The sequence below is a fragment of the Aegilops tauschii genome, chromosome 5 (assembly GCF_002575655.3).
Source record: "Aegilops tauschii subsp. strangulata cultivar AL8/78 chromosome 5, Aet v6.0, whole genome shotgun sequence".
Taxonomy (NCBI): domain Eukaryota; kingdom Viridiplantae; phylum Streptophyta; class Magnoliopsida; order Poales; family Poaceae; genus Aegilops; species Aegilops tauschii.
In genome coordinates, this window is record NC_053039.3 from 343,360,703 (window position 1) to 343,377,133 (window position 16,431).

General features: G+C 43.8%; 1 protein-coding gene across 8 annotated transcripts; it reads right to left on the minus strand.

Moving 5' to 3' along the window:
- Nucleotides 1-6,909: 6,909 nt before the first annotated feature.
- On the minus strand, nucleotides 6,910-16,325 carry LOC109772456 (uncharacterized). Of its 8 annotated transcripts, none has more exons than XR_005757403.2 (8): nucleotides 16,108-16,325; nucleotides 15,146-15,207; nucleotides 14,462-14,529; nucleotides 11,803-11,909; nucleotides 11,435-11,484; nucleotides 11,274-11,349; nucleotides 11,070-11,195; nucleotides 6,910-7,427 (listed from the first exon to the last, which is right to left on the minus strand). XR_005757403.2 is itself a non-coding variant. In XM_020331141.3 (8 exons), the coding sequence occupies exons 1-7, from the start codon at nucleotides 16,160-16,162 to the stop codon at nucleotides 11,081-11,083; spliced, it is 540 nt and encodes a 179-aa protein (XP_020186730.1). In that variant the 5' UTR covers nucleotides 16,163-16,324; the 3' UTR covers nucleotides 6,910-7,427; nucleotides 11,070-11,080. The 8 variants fall into 8 exon arrangements, 5 of the variants coding, with proteins under 5 accessions (XP_020186730.1, XP_020186731.1, XP_040246317.1 ...); XM_020331141.3 differs by having other exon boundaries at nucleotides 11,274-11,356; nucleotides 16,108-16,324; XR_005757405.2 differs by lacking the exon at nucleotides 6,910-7,427 and adding an exon at nucleotides 7,890-8,273.
- Nucleotides 16,326-16,431: the final 106 nt, after the last annotated feature.

The window sequence follows — 16,431 nt, forward strand, 5'->3', positions numbered from 1 at the left end:
TCGGTGAATATGATGAAGAGCGCGGTTGTACCAACCGGGTGTTCCCAGGAGGACGTCGCGCTGGTTTGCTCCTCACTCGGATGTGTGAGCTCATCCTTTCCGTGCAAGTATGTGGGCTTACCGTTGACTCTGCGCAAGCAAACAACCACACAATTGCAGGGGCTAGTGGACTGGGTTGCAGGGGCTAGTGGACTGGAGGGCGGCTCTGCTGTCGAAGAGTGGCCTTCTCATACTCATGACGTCAGTCTTGTGCACGATTCCGATACATGCAATGCTGGCTATGGACATACCTGCGAAGACCCTAAAGGCCCAGATCAAAATCTGCCATGGGTTCCTGTGGTGCGGCACATCAGAGGCAACGGTCGTAATTGTGTAGTTACCTGGGACACAGTCTGCAGGCCGAAGTGGGCAGGAGGATTGGGCATTCCTGATCTGCATTGGTTAAATTCGGCGCTGCAAGCGCGTTGGCCATGGTTACAGAGAGCAAACAAATCAAAGCCTTGGTTTGAGTTTAAAATCTCGGTTCCGTCCAATTCTAGGGCAATTTTCAATGCGGCAGCAAGGGCTACCGTTGGCAATGGACGTACGACTCTATTTTGGGAGGATAGATGGATCAATGAGTTCCGTGTTTGCGTGTTGGCACCCCTCGTATATGGTAAGATGGCGACGCGGGCCAAGTCGGCGAGGACGGTTGCGGAGGCGTTGTTGCATGACTCCTGGGCACTTGACGTTGGCCCGGATCTCATGGCCGATGAGATACATCAGTTCATGAGCTTGTGGCCAAGAGCGGCAGAAGTTTAGCTCGACCCCACCTTAGAGGACTCCATCAACTAGTCTTGGGAAAAAGACGGTGCCTTCTCGGCACGCTCGGCGTACGTGGCCAAATTTGCAGGTCTGGAGGTGTCTCCAACAACATCATTTGCGTGGAAATCAAGAGCCCCACTGCAGTGTCGCTTCTTCAACTGGCTAGAGATCAGGAACCGTTGTTGGACGTCGAAACATGCTTGCCCGGCGCGGCCTACCCCATCAGGCAGCATGCCCATTCTGCGACCAACATGACGAGACCATGGACCACCTCCTGGTGACCTGCGTTTTTGCGCGCGAGATTTGGCATTGGGTACTCACAGCTGCCGGCAGGCAAACCGTGGTGCCCACGGATAGTGAGACTCTACAGAGTTGGTGCATCCAGCAAGAGCAAGTACAAGACCATAGGAGAACCACTCGCGCCATTAGCTTGCTAGTCGTGTGGGAGCTGTGGAAGCACCGCAATGGCATCGTCTTCGATGGGGTCACGCCGTCAACACTAACAGTAATTGAGCGGATCAACACTGAGGGACGAGTTTGGCGGGATGTTGGATTGCTCAAAGGAGACCTCGAGGGATTCTTTGCGGGCTTTTTGAGGAGGGTAGTTCGGGAATAGTCGCTATGTGTTTTAGGTGCTCGTGGACGGTTGATCCGATGTGTGGATGCGCCGCTATGTAACTCCGTGGACCTTGGGATTCTTTTCCCTCTCCTCTATTAATGAATGATACGCACATTCATGCGTATTCCAGAAAAAAAGATAGCCAAAAACTCAGCTTGCAACTCCTAGTGTTCCCGCGAACCAAACCTATGGTTGGATGACTAGAGGGACAGTGGTATCCCAGCCCACCAGGGTTCAAGTCCTGGTGCTCGCATTATTTCTGAATTTATTTAAGAATTTCCGGCGATGCGCTTTCAGTGCGAGGAGACGTTCACGTCGACGACAAGGCGTCTACGGTGATTTCGTAAATCTCAAAATGATATGCCGCTCAGTCTGTCAAAGGTGCTCATAGAGGTAGGGTGTCCATATGTGCGTACATAGAGATGAATGTATGCGCGTATGTATGAGCGCTTGTGTCTGTACTGTGTTAAAAAAAAACTAATATTCCCTCTACGACTATACCTCACTACTACTCCAAAGCTTGCTGGGTGGCCGGTGGAGGACGGCCGAAAAACTTGGACGGCATCAAAGCCCAAATGGTCTCTTTTCATTGGGCAAACGGAATGACCGATGGACGACGATGTATAATTGCATTTGCCGTTGCCCTCCTTCCATCGCCTTTACATTACTACCGCATGATTATATTACTATCCAAAGGCGCGGTCCGATTTAAATAAAAGTCACGCGCATCTCGTAGCCTAAAATGCAGCGCAAGCTTTAGAGGGGAAAGGCTCGTCGTTTTTAATTACGTTTTCGCTTATTCAGTGCATGAGCAGTCATGGTGCAATGACCTGCGACGGAGGAAATCGCTGTACCAAATCGTTCAGGGATCTGCCATTTTCCAGACAAACAAGGTGGCACTGTGCCAAATCGGCGGGGATAAAGGTCAGGAAGAAAGTAATCTTATCACAGGTGATGGCGTGGTCCCAAAACAGACAAGTGGGCACTGAACTGGTAAATCCACAACGGTGCCCAGGCTCATATGCTCTCAATGAACAATAAGTTTAAAAAAATAATAGCAATCAAATTTTAAAAATTCTGAATTTTTTTTACATCCAAAATGCTCCAGTTTTCGAGAAACGTGCAAATTTTTGTACGCAAATGTAGAGATTTTGAATGGTTAGAAGGATAGTGGTATCATTGGCCCACCAGGGCTTGCATTTTCCTGCATTTATTTTAGGATTTTCGGCAAAGCGCGTTCAGCGGGAGGAGATGTTTCCGCCCACTACGAGGTGTCTATGGTCATTTCCTAATATGACGTCTTAGTCTCTTGAATGTGCTCATAGAGATAGGATGTGCGTGTGTGCGTTCATATAGGTGAGTGTATGCATATATATATATATATGAGCGTTTGCGTCTATACTGCGTTTAAGAAAAAGAACTCATGCAAAAAAATGTCTAAATTTTGTTTTAAAGATTATTTGAAAACTTTTTTTTTGGCCACGACCTCCTCGAATACCCTAACACCACGAAATTTTACAGGTACCATGCCATAATAAATCAGATGTTTTTTGAATTGTTTTACAGATTTTTCTGTTCACATGCGGGTGTAGACGAGCCTGGTTAGCCGCCCTCGCCCTGAACCGACTACTAATTAATAAACGTGGTAAGACTGTGAGCTACAGAGAAATAATGCGCGACATCAACTGCAAGCTGAGAGCGACAAATCAGCAGGCCTCTTCTGGATGCCCTTGGAGACATATCGAATTGGAGCGTGATATCCAAGATGGGGAGATGTCACCGGTTTCTCCTCGGTTTTGTTTCCCTCTTGCCATTAAGGCGATCTGCATCAGTTCAACTTGCTTCTAACAAAATCATCCATGTGTGCACGCACCAGACGCAGAGGGCGAGAGGTAGACGAGGTTCTTCCTTGGCCAGGAAGAAACGCCGATGGCATAGCGTATGAAGAAAGCCTAAGCACCATATACTATGGAATGTACATACACCAATCCATGGCCATGAATCTTTCCTTTTTGTTTTTGTATATATTACCCGACGCACCCGTAGTTTATGCTTAGGCTAATGTCTTCGGTTCGGTACAAAGGTGGTAGGTAGCTGAGGCCGAGCCACGTACATGCGTATATAAGCCAGTGGCAGTAGGTGAACTCATACGTGTAGGACTTCTTCTTAGATAAACGCTGATATCTTGGATCGCTTTCCATTCTTTAGTTAACATTTTCATTTCTCAGAGGATCTGTATCTAGGTTGAGCACCAGCTCGAAAGGGATTGTCCATATTTGTCATTGCTCTGTATTATTATTTTTTGTAAGAATTTGAAAAAGATTTGAGAAGTGGTGTGGTCCTAAATGCCCCGGAGAAAACAAGATACTGATATCCGAAACCAAAATGATGGATATTTCCTTGATTAAATCCATGTATATGTCTCTACGCACAACCCCCCCCCCCCCCCCCCCCCCACACACACACACACACACACACCCAAAAAAGAGTACGAAAAAAAAGGTACAAAAATCTACAAGATTGTCTCTAGAGGAAACGAGTCAATTGCACAAAACCACCATATTTGCGGCTAGGTTTGCGGAAAACCACCAACTCGTTAATCCGTTGCAAAAAACACCACAAAATCACTTAAGTCGTTGCAAAAAGCATTGATCGGGTGATTTGGGCCGTTTAATCACTTTCTTACAAGTGGGCCCAGATTGTAAGGAGCTTAGATGGCAAAAAGTTGACATACACACCCCTGAAATAAATAAATAAATGCAATCAACTCCCTAATATACACAACAGCCAGCCCAGAGCAATTTTGACCGGGTCTTCTCTGCCTCAAAGCGCAGCCGCGGCGCCCCCGGCCATGCCATCTGGTAGGCACGACGGTGCTCTGCTCGCCGTTCGCTGGGATTCTTCTCCTCCAGCACATCCTTGGCGCTCGCGGCCTGGGGTCGCCGCCGCCATTCTTTCTGGTGCTCGTCGGCGAGAGCGTGCCAGTGGACCTCCATGGCGGACGCCGCACGGCGGCACACGGGCCGGCGCTGCTCCTCTACTTCGTCTCTCGTCAGGTGATCCACATCACCGATCCGGCCGCCGCCGAGGAGTGCCTGACAGCCCACGACATCGTTTCCCCCAACTGGCCCGAGCTCCCCTCCGCACGCCACCTCCCCAATGACTCTCCACGGGCCTCCTCCTCCGCTCCGCGGCCGTCCGCGTGGACGAGGTCCGCCTCCGACACCTCTCCACTGAAGCCGCCAGTGCTCGGCGTGCTGGACATCGGCGGCGCCAAGCGGCGGCCAGTGCGGCTTCCGAGAAGGGCGGCGGCGCAGCGAGTCATCGACGAGCACCGCGCTTCCTTCGACGAACATGACGGGATGAGCGGCGGCAGGAAGATGGTCGGCGACCTGCTGGACATGCAGGCGGTAGAGGCCAGCCGTGACCACGCCGCCGGCGACGCAGAACTCATACAAATACACGCGAGGGGGAGGGGGTCTGATTGCTTTTGTTTTTTAGATCTAGGGGTGTGTGTGTAATTTTTTCGCTAAGTCAATTCCTTACAATCTGGGCCCACTTGTAAGAAAGTGATTAAACGGGTCAAATCACCCGATCAGTGCTTTTTGCAACGACTTAAGCGATTTTGTGGTGTTTTTTGCAATGGATTAACGAGTTGATGGTTTTCCGTAAATCTAGCCACAAATGTGGTGGTTTCTTGCAATTGACTCAGAGAAAACAAACTATTAGAATGTCCTCATGTACCAGAATCATTAAACTGCATAACTGTCATTACCATATGTTGCTTCTTTGAAGAAGCACTTAGATTGTATATACACACAAGCCAAATGGGTAGTTGGACAGTATACGCATCACCCACACGCGAGCAAGCATACTCCGTGATAATCCATCCCTGTCCCGTAATATATCACCACTAGTGCTTTTATTAGGACAAAAAAAGGACAGTGTTTCATCAAGCTAGTTGAAGGCCGGTATCTGAATCTCCATCAGAAAAGATCGCTACTGCTGATCCTTCCATGTCATGTCAAGCTATGTCATCTATCAGGCTAGTTAGAAAGCAAGAACTCCTATTACAGGTTCACCTAGCTAGAGTTTTGTACTTTTGTTGTCTTATTACTGGCCAACCAAATTGTACTAACAAGTATAGTAACAACCAAGAGTGATATATACATCACACGTGATTTATTTCGTTTTCAACATACTTAGGCCCTGCTTGAATTGATAGTAATTTTGGTCTGCTCTCCGGTATCTAGCACAAGCTTCAACTAAATACCGGACAGTACACAAAAATTGCAGTCAATACAGGGCAGGGTCTATGATAGTTCGACAGTGTAATCTTAGGAGGGAAATGGATTGAAAGGGAAACACCAACAGCTTGATTTTCGTTATGACCTCCTGTGACCTAGACAGCCCCCATGATTTTGAGATGCTGGCCTTTGATTTGTTGCTGTCAAGCCTGGTTAATTAGCACTAACGGTCAGCATCTTCTACCTGCACCTCCTCCCACTTGCAGGAATAGGAGAAGATGGTGCACAAGTTGCACACACGATTACTAGTTCCGTTCAGAAAGAGTACTAGCTAGAGAGAAACGACCATGGCAACAATGCCTTGGGAATAGGAGAGAAAGAAGTTCGTAGACATGAATTCCATGAATTCAGCCAGATTTATAGGCATCCATCCTGCGTTTGAGTACTTGTATGCACTTCATAAAATTCTGACAAGAATGTTCAGTACCAAAGCATGTCAGGAGTTTATTCACCTCATAGGGTATGTATATGCCAAGTTAGGAGCTTATTCACAACATAATAAGCCAAATAAAGAAGCACCTGCCCTATATATCAATCAAAAACACATCTAGTTTGCAAACCTTTGGTACGAGTGAGTTAACACCAAACTCTTTTTTGAAAAACTATTCTTTTTCAGCACACCATTAGTGCCAAACATCTTTTGGTTAATCTGTGATATGCACATTGTTGGTGTGTGAGTGGCAGAATCTGGTGCTTTTCTCTCTCCCTTTGTTCATCTTTACTTGAGCAAGGGAAAGATAAGTGCGTGTCTGCTTTGGGGATTCCCACACCATCCGGGGACTTGGTAGGGCGACGATCATGAGCCTGCCTGCCTTTGCCCCCCACGAAGGAGGACTGTCGCTCTCTCCTTTTTGTCTTTCCTTTTGAAGATCGCCATCCGCAGTATGTTTTTCTCGGGAGGCAACACCGGTCAAAGCCATCCGGTGACGGAGGGGCGGTTGCAAAGCAGTTCGTTGCTGAATCATCCGAGGCGATAAAATATGCTAAGGTTCAACTCATCCAAAAGCAAACTCTCCAATGCGTTGATCCATGGTCATTTCCAATCGCATTTTAAAGTAAATGTTATTATGTTTTAAAAGCAATATTGGTCGGGCGTGCGCCGGCCGTGTGCTACGATTGGTTGCTCTAGAGTGGCAGCGGATGAGAGCAAAAACGTAATCAGATGAACCAAGACGGGTGTCACACACAGCCAAAAAGATGGTACTCCGTAGCACTGCCTAGCAACAGCGGAAACCTGTGATGGCATCAGGGCAGCAGCCACAGGCCGGCGACACATGGGGGTTCGACGGTACGCGATACAGTGCGTCAGCATCATCGCCTGAGCGAGCCTTTCCATCCCGACATGCGCCACAGGAGGCAGACACGTTACGGTCATGGGAGCACGGCGTCTCACGACATACATTGATACATACGACCTACTGTAGTCACGTGGCGTCGGCGCTTTAATCAGCTTCACAAGTGGTACGATCACGATCCGAATGCGACTTGGGCGGCGGAGCTGATCGGTTCATCTGCCCAGCAGCGAACGGCCCCCGTAACGATGTAAACTATGCTGCGACGAATTGAAGGTTTACCAACCGCCGATTACGTAGCAATTAATCTAGCAGCTTCAACCGATGCCTCTTAACCAGTGAGAATCATCGGTCACTTTCGTTCCTTCTCAGACGCAGTTGGGGGCAAAAACAACGTTTCAGCATCTGTGACAGTGGAAATGTCAAAGAGAGAAAAATTAACTGCTTGTGAGAGAAGAAAACAGTACTACTGCCACCAACCTCAAATTAATAGAACAAACAATCGTTACAGTAATACTGAGGAAGTAACATATTCACGAGTATTTAGGCAAGATGCCGTCAAATTCTGGAGGCTCGAACCAGGGGAGAACGCAAGTGCACAACGCGATGGGACCAAACCGCAAACTATGATTTCAATAACGGTCATCACGTTGACGTGAATAAATGGATCTTCATGTATATATGAATAATTGCAAGCAAATTCATTCAAGTGAAACAAAAAATTCCAAATGTAGTAGTACTACGGAGTTTAAATACCAGAGGGATTCAGTGTATATAAGAAGACCTAGGTGAAGAAAACTCAAAACCGCGTCTTAAATCTTATACGAGGAACCGCTTATAACATGGAAGAAAGGGAATACTCTACTCTTTCATACACAAAAAAGAAAACCCAATTTTCTGGTCTTACCCTTTCGGCACATCACTGATGGTAACTCTCCACCAGTTGGTAATGACAGAACGCTCACGGATGGTATTCCTCCTCAAATTACATTATGGTGAGCTGACATTACGGTCGCAAAAAAGTACGCAGTGGTGGTTCTCCTGTCCCTACCCAACTTTTAACACTCGACGAAACAGGGGTTATGAAACAACTACAGGGGAGAGTACAAGAAGAAGCAGATGGATCATATGCAAATACAAGAAACGCCAGAAACCCCGAAAATTTTAGCTGTTTGAAATGAAAGAACAAAACTAGCAAGAAACCAAGCTGTTGGCACTGTGCACACCTGAACTGTAACACCAGCACCTGAGCTGTAACAGCAGCAAAATTGTTTAATATACTTTGAAATATCTCCAGTTTTAAAAGAAATAATCATCACACTGGAACACTGAGAAATTTTCATGAAAACCTTGCAAATTACTCGGGGCCAGACCTATTTATTTGTAACTAATTCTGTAACATGCAGGAAAAGACCAGACAAAGGAATCTTCTAGATGAGATTGGCATGGACTGTCAGAATAAAGCTGGTCAAGCCAACAATGAAATGAAAAACTCTTGAAGTAACAAAACAAGGCATCACTGAACTTAACTCGTACACACAAATAAAAGCAAGCATCTCCATCCACAATTGCAGTAGTAGTGGCCATACCACTATGACCAACATTCACATAGAATGATGAAATCTTGCATATGCCAGTAATTGAAACTTTGACCATGTGGCGTATCTGAACTATCAAAAGGAGGCTCCCATAGCAGCCATTAGAGATGCAAAACATGACAACAACAAATTGGCAGAACTTTAGATGTCAGCACCAGGAAAGTAAACAGCGCACTCATGGAAGAGATGATTTAATCCGAAATCTTCTGCCAGAAACAATGACATGGAGCGACCCTCTCACAAGGGCCTCAAGATGTTGATAGTTGAATTGCTGATCTGGGATACTAATTCGAAAATTGAGATCAAATCCTTTACAGTATGAAGTTAGTCAGAAAAGGAGAAGTTTGTACTTGTCTTTCTAAAGGTTTGAAAACTTGAGTAAAAACCATGCTCCTGAGCGGTTTTTAACTGAAACAATTTTCTATTTCAGATGTTATCACTATTAAGGTAACATGAAAGTTGTAGATATCTAAGCTGGTATCTTTTGCGCTGTTTGGATAAACATACTAATAATTAAGGAGAAAATAGCATGGAAATAGAGAATTAAACCGCGTTTTGATGTAAGGAGCAAAGTTGGGTTTTAGAAATTTTGTCGAGCATCGTGGAGATAGTAGAATATGCTTGTCCAACATCGTCTGAGATGGTTTGGGCATATTCAGCGCAGGCCCCCGGAAGCTCCAGTGCATAGCGGACGGCTAAAGTGTGCTGATAATGCCAAGAGAGGTCGGTGTAGACCAAACTTGACATGGGAGGAGTCCGTAAAGAGAGATCTGAAGGACTGGAATAACACGAAAGAATTGGCCATGGACAGGGGTGCGTGGAAGCTAGCTATCCATGTGCCAGAACCATGAGTTGGTTGCGAGATCTGATGGGTTTCAGCTCTAGCCTACCCCGACTTGTTTGGGACTAAGGCTTTGCTGTTGTTGTTGTCGAGTATGGAGATAGTAGAATATGCTTGTGTGATGATCTTCAAATAGTTTCTTAAGTGAGGTTTGCTCCACAGGTCTGAGGAGTTCCAATGCAATGGATATTTCTTCAGATGCTCGGAAGGGTCAAGACAAGTCCATGATGGGATAATAACCTTTTTCTGGCTATTTTTGCATAAAATTTATTTCTTAGTACTTGTTCTTTATGTTCATGATATTTGCCATGGTCATAATTATATGACAATGTAGAAATATGTATACTGCAAACACTCTACTCACATTTCATATTTTCCACATCACCATAGTGACAAAGATACGAAGAGCTAGTTTGCTCGGCACCTTGAACTTTCAATGCTCAACAAGTAGATGCCGATGGATGTCTACTCAAGAGATACCGGTATACGAAATGCAGTGAGATGCAGTGAGCATGTGGACACATATGATCATCATTATTTGTGTTGGTGATAAGATACTATTTATAAATATTCAGTGTTGTGTTTTATGCATACTTGCTAAGTTTTTATACTCATCTTTTGTTATTTCGATGTGTTTAGGTAACTCCTAAGGACAACATGCTGAAGATAAAGGGAGTAACACCCTCATCTTCGCAGTTCATGTTTATACAATATCTCACACATCATTTTTCTTGGAACTTTGCCATTGACGATAAGTTAGAAGCTCTACCCTACCGTGATTAGTAAATTGGTCGGTCATAGAAGTTAAGTATTAAGGATTTTATCAGTTAACTAATAAATCACTAGCAAGATTAAAACTCTGTTGTGATGCCTTTAGTGAGCCTACGGTAGCTCGTTATTGTTATAGTTGCTTGGATTTAAAGTTCAGTTATGTGTGGCTCTGTTATATGCAAGTGATATTTTCATTATTTTTGTGCAATGTTTTCTAAATGTTAGAAAAATGGAATATGAAAGTAGACTGGCAAAATTTACAAAACAGCTGATCTGATACCACTTTAGGAAACAAAAGGAAAATTAAAGGAGAATGCGACAAAAATAAGGTCTAAACGTTAGGTAAATATAACAGCTGATCTGATACCACTTTGATACACACAAGCATTAGCTTACAAGGAAGATATACAGTATAGCCTATGTTTTTAAGGCGTCCGTAAGGCGACGCTTAGGCGACGCCTAGGCGTCGAGGCGCCCCCCCCAGCGCTTTGCAAATATGTCCGCTTTAGGCGCCTAGGCGTCGAGGCGCCCCCCCAGCGCCTTAAAGCGAAGCGTCGCCTTAAAAACATAGAGTATAGCATAATATATAGCGAAAAATAAACATGGAGTGATGGACAAACTGATGGTAGATTTTGCAAGTGCAAGGTTGCTAGCATTGCAATGACAATGCATTTTCCAATGGATTTTACAAGTGTTATTTGACGAAGCAAGTTGACATTAATCGCTATCTTGCCAAGGACTACAGAATTTAAATGTTGAGGATACAGATACAACAAGATGAAAAATAAAAGTAACTACATCTCATATTCTGCAAAACTGAGCAGGTATGCAACATACCCAGTGCTTAGTCAGTGTGGTTTTGGGACATGCCCATCAACAGCAAAATTTCTGGTAGCTGCTGGCAGTGCTAATCTTATGCCATCAAGTTCAGGGCTTGCAATTACTTGGCAACCAAGGCGAGATCTAAAACAATGGGACCAGGTTAGTTTAACTGGAGTAATACATTTTGTACAATTCACAAAAAAATAAAAATAAGCATACGTTTCTGTAAGGCCAAAAGCAAGGTCCAGCATATCGTTTTCCTCATCTTCAGGATCTTCCAATTTGTTATAGTAGTCTACGTCCTGAATAGAACTTTCTCATCAAACTGCACTTTGAACTGTCTCAACTGAAAACTTAGAAATGTATGTAGAACTACGTACCGTTACAATCACATGACAGGTAGAACATGCAAGAGAGCCCTCACATGCTCCTGGTGATCATGGCAGAACAAGCAATTCAGATATATATGGCAAAAAAGGTTAGGGAGTACTGTAAGTCAACATGCAACAGAATTTAAACGAAAATTCTAACAGATGCAGAATCAAAGGAGGCATACAATGACAGAAAGGTATCATGATATATCTATACCTAATATTGAACTTACATATCAATGTAAGCTCCTTTAGCTAATAAAAATACAGGTGATATTAAGTCCAAAGAAGCACATGAAGTCAAGTACAGGTGTGGTATTACTGCAGGATGTTCAAGATTCAAACCAAAATTAGTAAAAAGGAGTACTGCAGAGGACCTTCAAGTTCTATGTCATTCTCATGAGCAGCTTCCAGCATTGACATCCCAATCGGAACATTGATAACCGTTTCATCGCCATCCTTATCAACAAATGTCACAGATATCCTGCAAAGTAAATTCCAATCATTGATACTGATTGCCAAGGGTAGGACAAAATGGTAAAAATTTAAGAACCAAAAGCATGCGCTGCCCATCAGATATTAAGTAACAAATCAGCTAAAAGGGACGGGGATGGAATCCTAACTTCAATATTAAGTTCCTAATTAATCAATGGAACATGTAACATATTCTACACACAAAACCAGAAAATGACAGAAGAAAAGGCTTTAAAATACAAAAACTATTGAAAAAAGACACACTCCCAGGCGTGTTAAACTTGAATAAGCTGTAAAGTAAAGCAGATAGACCTCATAAAGACCCTATGCATCAAAATAGAGGCAGAACTGGTAAAATTGACAGAAGTTCTCGCATGTCTGGATATCACCGTTTATTGCTAAATTAATTTCATGCCCTAAATGCTGCATAGGCTCCATATGGACAAAATATGAAATAACCACCTGCATGAGGCCTGATTGTGTTAAAAACCAAAGGACAAAATATTGCTCGAAAAGCATACTTGGCCCAGAACTATGGCCAGTTGGCCACAACAGGAGGGCATCCCAGGAGAAAGGAGCACTTGCCCTACGGGTGGAGCTATTCCTAACTAAGGGATGAGTGTCCCAGATATCTGTATGTTGGGATATTGAATTCTTACGAGTACCAAGGTTGTCGCTTTCCAACCTTAGGTTCTTAAGCCGGCTCTATAATGCCTAGCCATATTCTTACAAACCAAGCAAGATATTCTTCCAATTACCTCTAACAATTGCCTAATTAACGGATAAGGATCTCAGTTATCTTTTAGTTTGGATTTCCCAGCTACCTTTAAGTTCGGATTCAAATCTCTTAAGGGTTCCCAAGGTTGTTACTTTCCATGCTTGGGTTTGTAAGCGGGCTATATAATCCTAGCCCATTTCGTACCAATTAAACAAGAACTTATCCCAATTACCTCTCCCACAATTGTAAGCAATGCCTATGTAGCATACTAGTCCCTTCAAGGGTGGTGTTGTAAGCAGGGTACATAACATCTGGAACTTTTCTTACCAATCTGGCAGTTCCTTCACAAGTGGTCTTATGCCACAAAATGCAGGGCCACATCCCCCCCCCCCCCCCCCCCCCCCCCGTGGCACGTTGAGCAGCTTGTGTTCTTTAGCGAGGAGGTACAAGCTATGGAAAACAGGAATGGACACACTGCAGCTTGTAGGAATGCTGCTTTTAAGAATAGTGGAAGACAACAACAACAGCCAGAGAGGGGCCCAAAAACCATGTTAAGTCAGGTGGATGGCTTCTAGGTGGACAAATGTTTACTTCCAGGAATTTCCAAAATCATTTTTGGAACAGGAATTGAACTTAAAGGCCTCTTTACTGTTCATAATAATTCAATGAGTGGATCTACCAATTCCTTTTTTTGCTCCATCTTGTAGTCAGCCTGTGTGCCGGACATGTTGTTGGCTGTTGGATCACGTACATCGTGTTTTCCTCCCTATATTCTGTTGTATGTTTTACCTGAAATGGAGCTGTTTGGACGACCTGCCATATCTATCTTTACCTTGCTCCTACACATTTTGGAGTTGGTGATGATGGCCCGCCTGCCATCCCACTTTCCCTCCAGACAAGTGGGGTATCTCTATGGAGATTGATGTGCCACATATGATATGATTTGATATGTTTGATTATTACTACTACCATAGCAATACCGGCACATTTAGCTAGTTTTACATGATTCAATTTATTTTATTATTATTATTACTTCCCTAACGATATGGGGGCATTTCACTAGTTTTATTTGCTTCTCTGATCAGCTGCCTCGCAGAGACTATGACTACCCAAGTGCAAAAGGGGCACAAGTGAAGAAACATTTTTATAACATCTGAACGTTCTATTTTAGAAAATATACAAATGTCATGCCTCCAAAGGGGTAACGGCATGAGTCCACATCAACCTGCCACAAAGTGAAATGACGACAGAAGTCCGTTGCAAAATTATTTGCCAATAGTTTCAACCATCAAATGGTTTAGCATCAAGGGCAAACATCACTATGAAGGCTTAATTCACCAACCTAATGTGCTCTCTCTAATCCTTTACAAAATAATAATTTTCCATGCATAGCTTAAATTGGTAATTTTTTTTAATTAGACTCCTTATGCCCATCTATTTTGGTGGGTGTACTTATATTCATGTAATCCTAGTCCGTCCTAGTGCTCCAACAGTTACAGTCTAACTGTATCATTGTTGAACTGGCTGTATTTAGTTAGTCGTCAAAATTGGTAAGTAAGGTTTATTGTGTTGGTCTCACAGAGCCAATGAGCCATTAGAAGCTTTTATAAACAGCTAAGAAATTCATCCAAGGACCATAGGGTTGCTTCCATGAGCTTTGGTTATTATTCTGAATCCTTACTGACGCAGAGATAGATCAGTAAATATTAATATTAGTGTGACACAATAGTCTGTACTGCTGAATTGAAAATATTGAGCATAGAAAACATTTTAGTACTTATGTTACGCCCAACAATAAGTAAGTAAAAGCTGACTGGCTAGGCATCAACAGTAAAAAGACTTACTTAGCTTTCGGCTGTTCGCTCCTGTCATTGACTTTAGCTTCCGTGGCGGAACATAGAGAACGATTACCCTGAAAAGAGTCCCATTTGTTATTCCATCTTTGAACAAAGTTATTCCAGTTTCTCTACATTATATTTTTCATTTTAAATAAATTAAAAAAAAGTAAAGCAGAGACACGAGATCTGTATATCTGCACATCTTTTCAAACATCGATATCTGATAAGTATGAAAACTATATAGTCAACTTTGCTTCAGTACACCCCCCTAGAAAAGTTTATGGATTTCAATGCAGATTAAAGGTGGAGATTAGAAGGTACCCTTTATATGAAAAAGGATAATATATTTTTTTTATCCAAATCAATCTATTCAATACGTTAGATCTGCAAACTATGAAACTAATATGAGGATAGCCTTTTTAAGTAACTTTAAGATTTGTGCAAACTTTTAAGGGGGGTGTACCAAAGCAAAGATTAACAAGTTCTGCAGGTTAACGGCACAGTTAGGATTGCTCGAAGAAATTCCCTGCAAAAAAAATGCTTGAAGGCCTAGCAAATGGACAGTTCCAGCAACCAGGGAAACTCCTTTGTATAAGTTGGCAGTAAATGTAGGCAAGTTAACAATGCAACATTTGAGAGAGAGAGAGAGAGAGAGAGAGAGAGAGAGAGAGAGAGAGAGAGAGAGCTGACCACATAGTTCATACAGGCTCTGATGGGTTCTTCCTGATTCCTTGAAGTTACTGACTTTTGACCTGATAAATGTCAGAATAATTCAGTGGACATAGAGAAACGAAAGATGGCCATAACAAACAGACAAGCATGCCAGTCTAAAGAATGTGTTCTCTTAAAATTTACTTAAAGCGCTAGTCAAAAATAACTAAACAGACCCTAGGCTCACATACCAAGAATAACTAAACATACATTTCTTCCAAAATGTATATCTAAACATAAAAGGGGAACATCTTGAATAGTATGGTTCACCTTAAAAAACACATAAACAAACATTACATGTTATTATGGAAAACTGAGCAGGCCAATCCAACTTGCATATTTGTATACCCCATAATCAGGGTGAGCAATGAGACACCGCATCAGTTGTCTTGACAAAGAGCTAGAAAGCACTCTTACAGAAGATACTGCCCACATTCCTTAAAACAGACACCAATCCACAGGAAATACAAAAAACCCACTAACTAGTGCCTCCGTGCCAACTACCAGATGTAGGATTAACTCTGCGTGACCAAATAGCAGGAAATCAGTGTGGCCACAACCAACAGGTATATCCCCTCGATGCTGCTGCTGCTGCTAGTAGCTACTTCATCAAAGCACCTCGCATTTGCTCCCAGATGTCAATCAACTAATCATCAGCCTGACCGCATCCACAAACTCGAAACTAGGCGCGTCATTGCATCCGAATGACCTGGAATTAACACCCGGGGCAAGTAGCACGCTGGGCTCAGCACAAATTTGACAGGGCACCCCAGGTGACCACGAGGAAAACCCACGGAGTAGTTCGTGAGCAACTCAGGAATCAGGCGCTCGATGCCCTCTAGTTCTAACCGAGACATACTCCAAATAAAACAACGCCGCAGCGGAGGCAAATGAAATCGCGAAGCCGATGGGCGACGGTGGAGAGGGGAGGAGAAGCTCACCTAGCCTCGCCCGGCTCAGGGCGTGGACGCCGAGGCGGGAGATCCTTGACAGCATCTTCACCGGAGGGGCAAAACCGAGACGGACGCAGCGGCGGCAGCAGATTCGGGGCGCGGGTTTGGGAGGATCAGCGGAGGAGGAAGAGGGGTTCGGCTTCGCTTGAGAAGGAAGTAGAGAGCGCGGGCCGAGCAGCTGGGCCGGGAGGGTAGCCCAACTGAACAGTTTTATGCGAATCTTATAGTTGGGCCATTTCTCCAGCTTATATTGACCCAAATCTCGATAAAGAAACTGATCCTCGAATGTCTCCAAAAAACGGATCCCAAAAT